Here is a 16,372-nt window from a genome sequence, read left to right on the forward strand (position 1 = left end):
CAACATGGTGTCCACACAGACAATAAGGACTGATGATAGTGGATAGATTTTAAGAACATTCAAAAGGTCATAATACTTAGGAAGAGTCCTGGAGGGATTAAAACAAATGCTTTAAGAAGGATCTCTCTTTTCCTTATAGGGAAGAATGTAATGTCAGTGATACAGTATCAGGCAGTCTCTTAAATAACTGGCACAGTCCATCTCCAAATTGCTAATTCTTTGAAATGTAGCCTGGAACTCCTTTCAGACTGACTATTTATATTGCATTCTGCCGGTGTTGTGGGATACATTATAGTTGCATCCTGGCCCACTGAAAACATGGATTCTATTATCTGTTTTTCAGTTTGGACATGGTAGATATATCATGCCAGACCTACACTTTTGTGACAGGTATTTTCAAATGGCATCTGGTTATACTGTGTCCATAACACAGGCACTTCTTTCAGCCAATTTTGTTCGTTTCCTAATTAGGAAAAAAAGTGAAAGGTTTTGAGAAATGGATAATGAATCAATTAGTAGTTGCCTTGAAGGTATCCCATAGATTACAGTAGTTGGTCCTTCAGTTCTCTGCTCAGACCAGTAAGAGAAAACATAGAGCATGATCCACACAGTTTTTCTGTGCAGAGAGATTGTGATGTTAAATCCAACAATACCTCATAAAAATGGCTTAGTGCATTGGTTTAATCTTTCCCCATTCTGTGATGGATTCAGACACAGGATATAAAGATATTGTTCCATTTCCAAGCACCAGTGTAAAACTGGCCAAAAAGCATACTTTTCAATCTAAGTATAGAGATTAGTTATCATAGCCCCAATTTGTACATGATGTATAATCAGTGATTCCAGCTGGCTAGGAACTTCTTAGAGATATTATGATTAATCTTACTTGTGCTATATGTCAAAGCAGGATCAAGAGAATCCTAAATCTAGGATAATTTACTCCTTCCATTCTTGCTTGCACTAAGCTAACTCAGGGGCTCTATAGATGGCCCCTAAGAGGTGGCAGGAGGCTGTCCCTTTCCTGGCCTCACACCATGGCCCTGATCCAGCCTCTGGAGAGTGCAAAAAGGAGCTGCAAAAAGCAGCTCATTTTTGCACTCTCCAAAGGGAGCCATAGCCGTGGCAGTGCGGCTGTATGATGTCTCTTCAGTGCTGCATCATGTGGATGCAGTGTCAGAGGAGTGCCATGATGCTGCGTGCCATCTGGAAGGGTGCATGGCATCATGATGCCCTGGAGGTGGAGTCAGGGTGTCCATTGTCAGGATGCAGCATCATGACTCTGCCCACAGGCCGGCCTTTCAGACCGGTCTGTATGAGGCCTCAGTTGTGTTTTTCAGTCACAAGCACAAAATCCTTATCTTCTGCACTTTCGTGGGGAGAAAGAGTTGGCTAAGCAAGAAAGCAGATAGCCTTAATATTGGTCGTGTGCACACTGGCATATGCATAGTTACTCATAGGGCTTTCCTGCTTCCTTTTCTTGGTTTGAGAACACTTTTGAGCCAACTGAGCTGAATGTTTGGTGGTCTCTGAGGATATCCAAAGTCTGCTAGGAGAGAGTTTAGGCCAGCTCTCCATTGGACTATAGATTCCTCATGATGAGTGCAGAGGGATTTGATAAAGGGAGTGTTGAAAACTCTGATGCACAATGCACACTTCCTTTGCTTATAAGTCATAAAGAAGCAACTCCTTCTGTGATTAGCCACAGGAAATAATTATATTCACATGGGAGTTATCATTGCTTGGCTTTGTGAACTATTGCCCTTAGGTCTACGACTTTGAAAGCAGAGGCTGCTGCTTTGTATTATATCCTGTTAGATGTGATGGTAGATGCACGGAAGGACACAGTTGGCATCTTCCATGTCACATCTAATATTACAATTCTTAATATCCTATTTAAAACAAACAAACAAAAATGAAACCACCGTACACAACTGTTGGTGATGGATGAGAGGTAGGAAACAACAGTTGCTCTGTGAATCTCAAGGGGAAGAAAGTAACTCTTCAGAAATAACAGGTGTGTGGAAAAAGATCTTCGAGCCTTCTAGGTTGCTCATATATTTGATAAGTGAACTTACCACTTCAGACAGTTGTATCTGTATTCTAGAAAATATTTTTATTAAACAAGAAGAACAGTTGATCCAGACAGAAGGATGACCTTTGTTGTGCTTCCAACCTGATGGAATGCTGTGCAGTCTGCTGAGCAAATTCTATTTTACTTGCATAAACTAAACACTCTTACAAACCAGGTTTTGCTTGGAGATTAAGAAGTGTGTACAAAGCAGTTAAATGAAGCATTTGTTCCAGGTGGCTTTATTCTTCTTTCTTATTCCATGAGGCAAAATACCAAGGAGAATGCCCAAGAGACTTAGCTGCAAACCAGGGAGCCCATGATTCTGTCTCTGCCATAAAAAGCCATAGTTGAATTACCATGTAGCTGGTTGCAGATTCACTCCCTGGCATCTTCATGTAAGGGGAAAGTCTACTCTCCTAAAACACTACAAACCAGGTGCTGTTCATTGTATTCAATATAGAGCTCAGTGGACTGGTAATCTTATAGATCAAGATAGTCACACTAATGCAACCTGTGTTGCTAAGTCATGAGATAATCCTTAGGTCTGTGGTGGGCAGCTGTGACTGAACTGCAACTCCCATTAGCCCTAATCAATGGTCCAAAAATGCCAAACCCTTGTCTGTGTCTGTGTCTGTGTCTGTCTGTCTGTCTGTCTGTCTGTCTCTCTCTCTCTCTCTCTCTCTCTCTCTCTATGTCTCTCCATTTTGACGTGCTTGCCTTAGTCAAACTGCCCACTCAGATCCTCAGTTTCTTCATCTGCAATGTGGGAGATAATGTTGGTACTGTTGCCTCTGCTGTGCTGCTGTTAGAACTGCAACTAGACAAGGCACATGGAGTCATTTGGATACTTGAAAGTGACATAAACCTGTTGTGCCAAGTATCTACACAACTGATGCATGCTGGTTTTATAGTTATTCAGTTTATGAAGAAAGCCCTAGCAACTGCAATTGCATGAACAATAGTAGGAATTTCTAGCAGAAGGTTCTCCTCAAACTATAAATCCCAGCTGCTGTGATTAAAGTCACAACAATTAAATTAGTATAGTTTGTAGTGTCGTTCTTCCTTAAAAATACCCTAATGTATTAGAAAAGGCAACTATATACATCAAATGTCTATGTGATATACAGGGATCTTAAAACAGGCTTTCAAAAATAGTTTACCCTGTGTTTATAAAAGGATGTGTTTGTGGAAGGGATAAAAGCCTGGGCTTACTCATGCCATCACTCTGATTTCACAATTTCCTGTTGGCTGCAGTATTCACATTTTGGTCTTTGGCTTTTGGCTTATTTTCTGTTACCTCTTGTATTGTTTTAGTTGCCAAAAACTCTAAACAAAACATGCAGTTTCTGATGATCTTGCTTTCAATATCCCCACCACATGTTTATTACCTATGTCAGTGGTCCCCAAACTGTGCCCTTTATGAGATTTTGGACTTCAGCTCCCAGAAGCCTCAGTCATGTCCGCTGGGAGAGGTGGGATATAAATAAAATTATTATTATTATTATTATTATTATTATTATTATTATTATTATTGTCAATAATTTGGGATTCTGGGAGCTGAAGTCCAGTTTGGGGACCACTGACCTATGTGCACATTAATGGTCAGTTTAAGGTGCAGAGGGGATGTGCAGGATCATCCACACAATCCATGCACAGGAGTCAGAGGATGAACATGTGGATATTGCCTTCAATTTGAAAAGCCTGTTAGTCTGTTCCTGCATAATTGTAATTCAAAAATACAAATGAAATTGTAACAAAATGTTGCATTATGGCATGACAATTTTGTGCTTCAGTCAGCTAGCCATATCTTCTTTGGGGATATTCCATTTCTTGTCCTCTGACCCAGGGCCCATTTACACTACCTTATTATAAAACTATATTTTACTCTGCCTATCATGACAGCATCCCAAAGCATATTGGGATTGACATTTTAGGAAGATATATGTAGAATTCTCAGCGAGAGAGCTCTATAGCCGCACCAGACACAAGCCCCAGGATTCCATAGGATGCAACCATGACAGTTACAAGGGAATATAGCACCATAATGGTTAAGTGTGGATCCACAGTCAGTTTTCTACCCTTCCATCTAACAGTTCATGGCTACTGAGCATGCCCATGATCACACTGAGCTGTTTTGATTCATCCTCCCTCTTTTACTTCCCTTTCCCTTAATGACTTGTGGTCTCTCCAGACAGTCCCTCTTGTGTATGAATGTTGCTATTTAGAATACATAAGGATCCATACTTGGAAAATGACTTGTCTATTAGTGTAGAATAGACTACAGTAGTTTCTAAACTAAACCACCCTCAATTAATGCTCATTTACTATTTCATTCCACACCAATTGATATTGAATAGTATAGGTTTGCCATAGGGTCGCCATAAGTCAAAATTGAGGCACACAACAACAATAAAGTATGTTTTCTAATTGTTCAAACTACAGAATTCAGATGAGTTTATACACTGAAAACAATTATGCTTAAATCAGTGATGGTGAACCTTTTAGAGGCTGAGTGTTCAAACTCAGTGGTGTTCCTGCACTGGGAAGGTGGGACTTCCGCCTTCTTGGGCGGGACTTCTAGGGGAAACATAAGGCACACTCTCTCCGCTTCAGGCTAGTAATATCAACCCCCCCCCCCCCCCCAACAAAACTTGCCAAGGAAGCTCCAGAATAGTTTCACTTTAGGGTTGTCATAAGTCGGAAATGACTTAAAGGCACCACACACGCAAATCACGCTCTCTCAGCCTCAGAGGATGGCAATGGAAATCCTCCTCTGACAAAGCTTGTCCCATGATAGTTTCACCTTACGGTCACCAGTAACGACTTGAAGCTGTGCATGCATGCATGCGTACACACACACAGCACACTCTCTCAGCCTCAGGCTAGCAATAGCACCCACCCCCTCTGACACAACTCGCCAAGAAAACTCCATGATAGTTTAACCTTAAGGTTGCCATAAGTCACACTTTTTCTTCACATTACACCTCGATGGGCTCTTCTTCCTCAGCGCCGCCGTGATAGAAATGGAGGCAAATTATAAGAGCCAAAAGGGCATGCCCCTCACTGATGCACACCATTTTACTCATGGGTAAACTGGCGCTCGGGAGGGAGGGAAGGTACTCTGGTTGAGCAGGGTGGGTTCTGACATGTAGAAAGTTGTGAACACAGTTTATAGCTTGTGTGGTCCCAAAATAAGTAGGACTCTTCTTTTTTGAAAGGAGGAGTATTTGCACACAGAGTCACTCATATTTACCTAGCAGTGAAAGCAGGCCACAGAAAACCTAGTTTCTTGATTCTGAAATGTAAGCTCATAAATTATGGTAGAAGATATGTCTAATATTTTTTTATTTTAATCCACTATATCACAGTGGCAGTGTACAATCAATAGGGCCAGATGGCTTCTTGGGAAATAGATAGATGCTGGTTTCAAGCATGCCTCTTATGTTGTTTTCAGTCAGAGCACACCACTGATAAATTGAATCTTATGATATTATGGTGGCATTATTAGCCTTTTACCAGTTGCTCAGATTACCTGTTTTGAGAAGATAGCCAGGAAAAGAACTGTGCCTATCATAAGCCACATAACTATTTAGCAATGCAGCAGTTTTTGCAAACAACATCCCCTTTTGTCTCCCATAGGGCTACACATTGCTTGAATGGGAGATTAGGATGGCTGATTCGTATTGCTAATAGGGGAAAACACAATTGCAGATACTGAAGCAATCAGAAAACAAGACAGAAAACAGGACAATTTCGCAAAATCTGTTTGTGTTTCTATGTGGACATAGTTTTCATATTTCACTTGAAAGCTATCCATCTCATTTTGGTTTCAAAATGGAGTAAATATTTACATGTAAGGACAATTTTGAAGAAGAGAAGAGATCCAGAGGGAAAATATAAATGTCAGGGGCTTTTTCACACAGCACAGTTTTAGTACAGTGATTCACTTTAACTGCCATGGCTGCATCCTGTGCAATCTCAGAGTCTGTAGTTCGGTGAGGCACTGGAACTCTCTGGCAGAAAATTCCAAATACCGCATGAAAATGCAAATCCCAGAATTTTATAGAACAGCACCATAGCAGTTAAAGTGGAATCAAACTGCTGCAACTGGGCAGTGTAAAAGGGCCATGAATTCAATTTGTTTGACTATTGTTGTCAACATAAGGTCATTTGTACAGCAACCTTAATTCTCATTAATTTGGCACAGTGGGAACCTAGAACATAACCTCCAGGACAACTCTCTCACCCTCTCTGTTCCTCTGATGCATGAAGTGGACTCCTCCATCACTGGGTAAGGTATTTTCCATCAAATGAGTATGTGTGCATGCATATAAAATTCTGATGGCTATTTTAAGCATCCTTTCTAAGTCAGACACAAAGAAAACACATGTTTCCCTTGTTTATAAGGCGAAATGGGGGTGGAGTGTTTCTTTTTTCTCAGTTTATTTCCCAGACTTTCAGTTTAGGACATGATAAAAAAGTTTATCTTTTTAAATCACTCTTTCTAAGCACAGAAACATTAGGCATTAATTATAGCATTATGATCTCACTCTTTAAGGGAACATAAAAATGAGGTCAAGTCAAATGTTTTGGTTCAGATTTGCTAGACCAAAGGTTGCGGTCAAATGTTCTGGGATAGAAGAGGTCACATGGAGGTTTAGCTGCGTGCCCTTCTGCTTAATTTCACAGCCAGGGCTCTGTTTATGTTTTCCTCTGTTTTGCAAGATAAAAATATTTGAGGAGAAATAGATCATTTACAAAGGGTATCAGAAGTGGAGGCAGAATGTCTTTGGGTTTTTGGTGTTTTCTTTTGGTAGTCTGATATTATCTTCTTTTCTCTCATTCAGTGTTGTGTCCCCCAGTTCTTTTATTTATAGCGAATCTGTGGCAGCCTCTCAGTTTATTCAGCTAGAAGATTTTGAATGCGATTTTCAGGACCTCAACTTTACTCTTCAGGTAAAAATGATGTGTAACAGTCTTTCATGCTAAGTGTGCTTTAATTTTGGGGGGTATTTGTTGGATTTAAGGAACACAGCGGTATGTCCGTTTACATGTTTTTTTCTTATGTATAGCATATTATGCCTCAAATATGAGTGTTGCATTACAACTCTGGAGAACAGGATTCGATTCCCCCCTCAGCCATAGAAACCCACTGGGTAACCTTGGGTGAGTCACACACTCTCAGCCCCAGAAAACTGCATGATAGGTTCACCTTATGGTTGCCATAAGTCAGAAATGACTTGAAGGTACACAACAACAGCAAAGATGCTAAACTCTAAAACTGCATTCCTTTCCACATTTACCTGGGAGAAAGTTCCACTGAAGGCTATGGGACTTAATTTGGAGTAAACATAAAAAGTATATGGCCAAGAAGGTAATTTCTTCTCGATGGTATTTTTGTAAAAAGTATGTATTTATGGGGTTGTAACGGCATGATATAGTGCTTTGAGCATTGGACTATGACTCCGGAGTGTGTGACTCACTCAAGGTTACCCAGTGGGTTTCTATGGCTGAGGGGGGAATCGAATCCTGTTCTCCAGAGTTGTTTGAATCCCTGCTCAGCCATGGAAACCCATTGGGTGGCCTTAGGCAGGTAACACTTTCTCAGCCTGAGAGGATGACAAAGGCCAACCCCTTGAACAAAGCCTGCCAAGAAAAACCTGTGATAAGGTCGCCTTAAAGTTGCCATAAGTCATAAATGACCTGAACACACCCGCCAACAACTACACTGTTGTATTTCTATAAAGTATAGTATTGTATGGTGCAAAAAAACAAAAAAAAATCCCTTAGATTCAAAATGGCTTGCCATACAGAGTGAGGATAAGGTAATAACACCCCCCCCTCCACACACACCTGTAAAATGCAAAATCTTTGGGATTTGGAAGAAGATCCTAGCCACATGATTTTTTTCTAGTGACAAGTCTTCCTTAACGGTGGTTACTCTAGTGCCACCTTTACCACAGACTGACTGGTCCTTCTTTCAGTCTCCATTAATTCTCCAGACAAAGTGTGTGTTAGTAGGAAAAATAAAATAAAAATAAAATCATCAACCCACTGTACTTTGGCTCATGCAACAATTTATGTCTTCAGTATGGCAATACAATATATTCATTCAGTTCCTGTCTGAATAAAGTATGTGGCCATTGTGGAGTAATGGTTAGAGTATTGTTCTAGGAATATTACTTTCAGGTCTCCAGTCTGGCATAAGGATCACTGGATGGCCTTAGGTCACGCACTCTCTTGCAAGTCAACTTACATCACAGATGTGTTTGCTTGTACAAAAGAGAGAGAGAGAGAGAGATCTTCTAGCTCATTAGAAGAAAGGCACGATACTAATTTATTAATATATTAATCCCATTTTGGGATATATATCCAACAAATGAGTAAATAAATAAATAAATAAATCCTAGTACTAATAGTTAAATAAGTAAATGTTATCTCTTCAAGAACTGAGAATTTGTATGTTAAATATAAGGAAAAGACATGTAGTGATTAAACTCTTTCTCCTATAAATGATACATAACTTGTCCATGTCTTGATGGAAGTCTCCAGATACACACACTAATTCATATGTAGGAAGTTAGTGAGTTGCTACTTTCTTTGCTCAGTTGCTCCAGGGAGGATAGCAGTACATTGTAGTGGTAGCACAATGTATTGGCCAATTTATTTGGCTGTCTGAAGCATTATGGTGATGCCACTGCCCCAGTCTTCAGTGTCTGTAGCACTACATGCATGTCAGCTCATTTTGCTGTTTGCCAAGGACCACAAAAGCAAAGGGAGTTGTTCATTCAAATATATAATTAGCAGGGATGTGTCTGATTTGGGTGTGTTTCCAAATTATGTTCTTCCGTTCTAGATCCAAAGTGCAAAGAACATTATAAATTAGCACTTGACTACAGATGCTGAATTCATTTTACTGACTTGTGACCAAATGCCTACATGATATCCTGAGTAGGCTAACATAAAAAGTAGTGACCCCATCAGACAATGTGCATTAGAGCCAATTCCTGTATTATGCAGCAGTCTAGGCCCATTTATATTTAGAGCATATTTAGAAATCAATAATGAAGACTGGATTCAGTCCTATAGACTAAATCCAACGTTAATCCCAGCGGTTGGGTCTCAACCATTAAAATTAATTGAACATACAAGACTAGTTGATTAATAAACCCATTAATTTTAGTTGGCTTTTTGTTGAGATTAACATTGGATTTCATTTTAAATATATGCAGTGTACCTTTAAAATATTCTTGTAGAGCTAAGTATCCTGAGATACAAGACTCAGAATCTGAAAAGGATTGGTCTCATTTCTCATTCCCATAGTAAATACGATTAGCTGACTGCTGTGTCATCTAGACTTCCCATCAGCCATTTGCCATCCAAACGTTTGCTATGTAGACTGTAATCCTGTTTATGCAAACCTGAATGTAACCTCATTGAACTCAGTGTGGTTTGCACTGTTTATCACTTACCTTTGGAGAGGCCACAATTCAGTTAAAGGTGAGTGCATTTTAAATGCACTGATTTCAGAGAGAGAAACCTGAGTGTGTATATACCGTAGCATTTCAAAAGGACATAACTTTGGCTGGATTGTATCATATTGATTGAGAAGCAAAGCTACCAAATATTGAATGCCAGCTGAGCATATCCTTGCTATCGATTACTCATCCCAACTATTCCTGGATCCATACATTGTGAAAGTCTTTCCAGCCACTAGGTGGAACTACAGAATGATAGATTGCTCAGCAAAAGGGTTTTGTAACAGTTCAGTTCTATCAATTTTTTACATTACTCCCAAACATGATGCTATTTTTGGGGGAAGCTAATGAACAGCATGTCTCCAACCATGGAAGACAATAGTTCACATCAATTAATTGAAGAGTAGAAGAAGTGTGGTCAGGACTGGATATAGCAATGTCATTAGCTTGAATGCTGATTTTTTAAAAAATATGAAATTATAAAACACCCCCAAAAATTCCATAATGTGATCAAACCAAAAAAGTTAGGTAAATCAGCATTTTATCATAGAAATCCTCAAATGTTTTGGACACATTCTGTACAGAGAAAATAATGCAGATTTACTTTGTACAAAAGAAACTAGGTTGGTTCCCTTTATTGAACAGAAGGAAGGCACTTAGAGGTTGTCTACGTTGATGATAAGGTTTCAATTTCACCTCACATTTTGATAGTCTGCAGGGACTCTGCAGTGACCCCGTTAGTGCTACCCTACTCCAAATAAACCAGACTTAACACCTACTACCTGCATTCATTTCCTGTGCCCAAATGCAAATATGGGTACAAAAGGGATGCACTTTTTTTTCTTCCAAGCATGCCCAAACATGTCAACCAATAGCCTTATTGTTTACCAATCAATCTTGCCAGTTGTATTTTAATTGGTTGCCTTCCCTAACCAGTCCTCTCCCCCGCTCTTCGTATTCCAGTGAGTGATAATGAGTAAGGGTGGAAAGTGTGTGTTTTATTGTCTCCTGATACACACGCAGAGGATGGAAGCTGCCCATCTCCTTCACTGTGATTGCTAGCAATGGAATGCCTCACCTCAGTTGCTGACATGCCCTCCCCAGCAGAACCCTGCTGGTGAAGTTGCACCAAGTCAAGCAACAGTGAAGGAGTAGTCCAGTCTACCCGCTTACTGTTGATCCCATGGCTGGATTCAGCCAGGGACAGGGCAGCAGCAACCAGGGTAAAGCTCTCCATCACAGAGCAAGCACAGTGAAGGAGATGGGCAGTTTTATTCGGTATGGTATACAGCTGCTAATGGAGCTAATGGTAGATGGGCTGCCCACTCCTGTTTCCTCTGTCTTAGTGACCAAACAAGTGAAGAGCAATGTGTGACCGGGTGCTCCACCTCTGCAAATATAGAGGGATGATTACATATAACATTTTTTAAAAATAAAATACTAAATATGCCTCCGTTTCAGAAGCCCTGCTAGCCTTTGATTAGTATGCGCTGCAGGGAAAAAAGGCAACATACACCAAGCTTGCCTGACTAGTCCCACCCTCCATTTAGTCCACCCACCCCGTGTAAATCCCCCCCAATGCAAAAAGTGGGTTTTTAAAATTTGTATTAATGCCTAAAAGAAGTGGTTTCACAATGAAACAGGGCATATGTCATGTGTTCTTACAGAACTGAAAATGAATTGAGTACATGTTTTTTCACCTGTGTAAACAACTGCTTACCATAATTAAAAAACAAACAAATTAAAAGTCTTTTAAAAAATATGCTGAAGCAAACCATAAATTGAAAAATTTTGTGGGTTTTTTTTAAAAAAGAAAAGTTCTTTCATCTCCTTTATAGAGGAGAGCCAAATCTCCACCCAAATCATTAGCTCTCATTTTTCTTCACTATAAAACTACTAGATCATTTGTTTTCTAGTTTGTTTTATGGTTACATTTTATGAAGCAGTTAGAGCTTATTTTAGTTGTAGCTGGATTCTTTCCCCTTTTAAGTGCCTCTGGGATTTTGTAAGGTTTTGGCATTGTGTACCATGACTCTTTATCATTCATACATTCTTCAAAACATGACCAATGTTTGGAGAATGAAATCTAGATGTTTGGATATTTTTAGTCAGTTGGATTCTGAATAGCGCCATGTATAGACCACTGCATATTCAGAGACTAAATTCTAAACATTGATAGCCATGTCTAATTGAGGCTGTTTACTTTTCAGTATGTAAATATTTAGGCAAATGCATCTATGTATAGATATCCAGAGCTGGATTAACCATAAGGTTATGTGTTCGATGGAGAGAGACTCCCAATCAGATTAAACGTTTCTGAAATGAGAAATTCTGCTGCATAGATCTACTGTGAAGCAATGGCACAGTTAGAGGAAGACTTCAAAGCAGACCTCCAGGAAATAGAATAAGTCTATGAAAGCTAATGCTACAACTTCTTTCACTCACTTTCAAAGGATGCTACAAGATCTCTTTGCATACTTATCCCATTAAGTGCATGGCATGGTCCAAATCACACCACTGGACTGAAATCTTTCCATGTAGTCTCAGTAGCTGAATTGATGCTAGTGAGGTAAAGGAAGCCTGCCTAAATTCAAGTACTAATCTCTGTATATCACTTCTGTACATGTAGAACTGAGCCTTAATTGTTGAAGGAGAGTTTCAGAACAGAGCTGTAGCTCGCATTAAAAGCATTTTCAGGTGCAACCTATTATTGCAATGTGCTCCTCTCAGGATAGTGAAATCAGCTCTGCTCTTTTATCTTTGGGCATGGTCAGGAACATGGTGACCTTAGTTAAAGTATTAACTCATGAATTTGTTTTGCGAAGCCCTTCGTTCATCTTGATGATACATGTCCTTTTTATTTTCCTCCTGGGGTGGCAAGTGAACTTATTGCCATAGGGTTGTTGAATCTACTTTTGCTTTTACAGCCATTAGGCCCACAGTTATTCCAAGTTGCACAGGAGTTCTTCCAGTGCTGGACTCTATGCTGGTTCACTCCTGGGAGAGGTCCCACACAGCAGAGAACTTTTGTGTGCGGGAGAAGCAGCAAAACAAGGGTATATTTGCCAAACCTACATCAACAGATCCACTGACTCCCCTTGTTTTCCAGATGTTTTTGGTTTGTTGGCAAAGCTCATGCCCATGTTCAGACTGATAATTAGGAAGCATACAGTAGTTTTTGGTGAAGTTTTGTGCCATTTAAAACAAATGAAAATTATATGGAGCCTGACAGGTAACACATTTTCTGAAGTTTGCATGTGCTCATTCTTTTTTTCTTATTTTTCTCCTCAAGGTGTACAATGCTGGCCCAAGCACACTCCCTGGATCTTTTGTTAACATTTTATTTCCAAACCATCTCTCAGCTACTGGAGCAGAAATGTTCTATATTCGCCAGATAATGGTGAGTTGCTGTACAATATATTTTCTATGTATATGTTCATGGGCTTCTCGTAAGAGAAAATGTGCAGTAAAATGAGAGTTTAGTCCACAGACATGCCATTTCAAGGAAAGAAGCTATGAATTGCTGCAGAGTGCAAAATTTGGCCTTGATATCATTTATAGGTTGGAATATTGCCTGGGTTCTGCCTAATAAATGCCCAAAACAGATGAGTCAAATAAAATGGCTTCCAGCCACTGTACATGACGCACATCCCCAAAGCATCCCAAAGCTGCATAGAGGCCACACTGAGGCAGCAAGAGACGGTCCAAGCAGGAGCTCCTGCCGGCAGCTCTTTTAGGACCATGGTGGCAGCCTGTTTGGGACTATGGCAGTGGCCTGCTTCAGGAGCAGGCTGTGCAGTTGCCACAGTCCCAACGAGATCAGTGCCAGAGTGGCCAGAGGCCACTCCTTCTGGATCATTTGCTTTGCCCCATAGTTATGTACCTATTCAGTTATTAATCTGTTACTGTCTTACATTTTACTTTCCTGGTTGTCTGAAATATATTGGAGCTGCTTCTTTCCTACAGTATGGCAACTGTCTTTTAAAAAACATACACCCTTTAACCCTAGCCATCAAGTGTCATGGTTTTTCTATGCTATAATGCAGTTTTATTTTCCCTGACTGACACATTGAGATAAACAGTGACTAATAAATGGGAGTTCTGTTTTTAAGCTTATATTGGCCAAAATAAAATCTACAAAACAAATGTGTGTGTGTGTGTGTGTGAGAGAGAGAGAGAGAGAGAGGGAGGGAAGGAAATTATATAGAGGTAATTCTTATTACACATTTTGGATGTGTAGCCGAATCTTCCATGCCACTTGGCAGGAACATAGAGAAGACCAAGCTACATCAGTTTGAGAAAACGTCTTCTAAGACAGTTTGATCATCATTATGCTCTCAAGAGTTTTGTTTATTTGTTTGTTCATTTTTATGTGGCCTTTCTCCCAAAAAATGTTTGTTTGTTTGTTTATAATTCTAAGCACTGACGTCTCAACAATGGGTTTTCTTTTGTGTGCAAAGTTTTGACATAATGTCAGTGCTCTCTGCAAGCCAAAAATGCAAATGTGCTGCACTAGACCAATCACAATAAAGATTTATATCTTAGTTTTTCTTTCATGTCTTTTTACTATAATGACTATGCTGAGTTTACAATATCAAACCTTCACATTACTTTTCATTTTCCTCAGTTTTTTCTTTACTGTGACTATGAATGATGTGCTTCCTTTGAATCACTTAAGAAGCTACTATAGTGCTGATATTTTTTAAAAGTAAAGAAACGGAATTTATATTATATTATATTCCATCTTCCTCCCAATATTGAGTCTAAGGCAGCTTACACTATAAGTTGTAACTACAGAATGACAGATTGCTTAGAGAAAAGGTTTTGTAACATTTCAATTATAACAGGTTTTTTTATTTCTCCCAAAAATAATGCTATTTTGGCTAATTAGCAGCACGGAAGACAGTAGTTTTCAGCAATTACTTGAAGAGCAGAAGAAATATGGTCAGGGCTGGATATAGCAATATAGTTCACATGAATGCTGGTTTTTAAAAAATAAAATTAGAATTTTATAAATTTAATAAATTTTATAAAACTTACAAATATTACAATGTATAATAAAAGCTTTTAAAAATAAAATAGACAACACTATTAAAATTAATTGAAACATTAATGTAGAAGCACTTAAAAACATGTTCAAACCATACAGATCAAAGATCAACACACACCATTAAAAACACACACACCCTACAAAACCAGTTAAAAGTCAAAGGCTTGTATATCTCAGGTACAGTAATCATGTCACCTTCACGCTGTTTAAGTCAGTGCTATCTTACCCTTTTCTGCAGCCTTGAAGGAATATAAGAAGATCCAGATCTCATGGGAAAATAAAGGTTCGAGCATCTCTCTGCACTGGTGTCAGTTATCTTGTTGCATGATTTTTGACAGAGGTTGGGAAAGCTACAGTAAAGTAGAATTCCCCTGCTCACATGTCACTACTGGAGATCCTGGAGTTTACTTACTTTACCAAGCCCTGGTTTTAGGACTCATTCATGCTCCTCTTGATCCCTCAAATATTTTCAAGCACTAGTGTTTCTTCTGAAATATTTGATAGGAAAGAGAAATAAATCTCCCTATTTAAGATGCATGTAGGGCCAAAAAGGAACCTTGTCTACTCAAAAGGGTCAAGGGGTCAAAGAGCACTTATTTTAAATTTGTTTTTTTTCTAGAACTGTACTTTCCACTTCCTAAAAAACCTAATGTTTTAAGAATTTTCAAAAGAGGAGGTGGATTATGTCTGGGTCATAGGCTGGGAGCTGAAAGAATTCCCATCAGTAAAGATGCAAGGCAGAATTTGTTTCTCTGAAATATCTTGACCCTTTGCTATGTAACAGCTGGAAATCTTTGTTCCTTGGCAAGCACTTATTAGTGGCTATCTCAGATATCTGTAAACAAGCTAATCTTTGATTGAAAATTGGTGGTATAGCAGAGGCTATTTTGAGATAGCTATCACAACATATTCAGGATCTTTCTAGATTATATTTCCCCATGCATCCCATCTACACTTATTCTTGGTTCCTCAGCTTTAGATGAGACAGTAGAGCATCCATTACAGGGATGTAGCATTTCCAGAGTGTTTCATTTCCTACTGTTGGCAAAATGGCAGTCCTCTTATTTCCATCAATTGTGGTTGTTAGAGTGAGATACAATGCACTTGCCCATGTGACACATTTCTTGCCATATACATGAAGCCACGTGGAAGCCCCACTGTGCTGCCTTATACAGCTGTGATGTCATTGTCAGGCCAGCCTGTAATAAAATAACTATCTTTCATGATTTGGTTGTGGATGAATGGGCTGACCTTGTATGCATTACGGAGACCTGGGTGAATGTGCTTGGTGGGCTGGGCTTGTCCCAGCTTTGTCTGCATAGGTACTCACCACAGCATCAGCCTAAACTGGGGGCCAGAAGGGAGGAGTTGTTGTCATCTATAAGGACTCTTGTCGTATTTACATACATTCTAGCAGTGACTTTGAGGGTTTGTGCCTTGTGTTGGGCCAAAGAGAGACAACAAGGATGATGCTGGTGCACCACCCACCCTGCTGCCCAGCAGCCTCCCTGCCTGAATTGGCCAAGGTGGTCTCAGAAGTGGTGCTAGTAAACCTCAAAACTGTGGTTCTGGGGGATTTCAGTATCTATCCAGAGGCTGTCCCAAAAGGGTCTGCTCAAGACTTCATGGCTACCATGACAATCATGAAGCTGTCTCAGCACATCTCCACTCCAACATATGTGGCAGGTCATACCTTAGACTTGGTTTTGGCTGTTCGAGGGATGGAGAATGCTCTCGCTGGGGTATACTACAGTGCGCCCTTGGCATTCCCCC

General features: G+C 39.7%; 1 protein-coding gene across 1 annotated transcript in view; it reads left to right on the forward strand.

The window, feature by feature from the left end:
* The window catches only part of ITGA9 (integrin subunit alpha 9), a 288,073-nt gene that overhangs the window by 224,833 nt on the left and 46,868 nt on the right, over positions 1 to 16,372 (forward strand). Inside the window, exons 21-23 of the mRNA XM_042475622.1 lie at positions 6,279 to 6,362; positions 6,919 to 7,027; positions 12,842 to 12,949. Of these exons, the coding sequence (XP_042331556.1) occupies positions 6,279 to 6,362; positions 6,919 to 7,027; positions 12,842 to 12,949 (301 nt within the window). The remainder of the gene's footprint in view (positions 1 to 6,278; positions 6,363 to 6,918; positions 7,028 to 12,841; positions 12,950 to 16,372) is intronic.

Source organism: Sceloporus undulatus, chromosome 6, assembly GCF_019175285.1.
Source record: "Sceloporus undulatus isolate JIND9_A2432 ecotype Alabama chromosome 6, SceUnd_v1.1, whole genome shotgun sequence".
NCBI classification, from domain to species: domain Eukaryota; kingdom Metazoa; phylum Chordata; class Lepidosauria; order Squamata; family Phrynosomatidae; genus Sceloporus; species Sceloporus undulatus.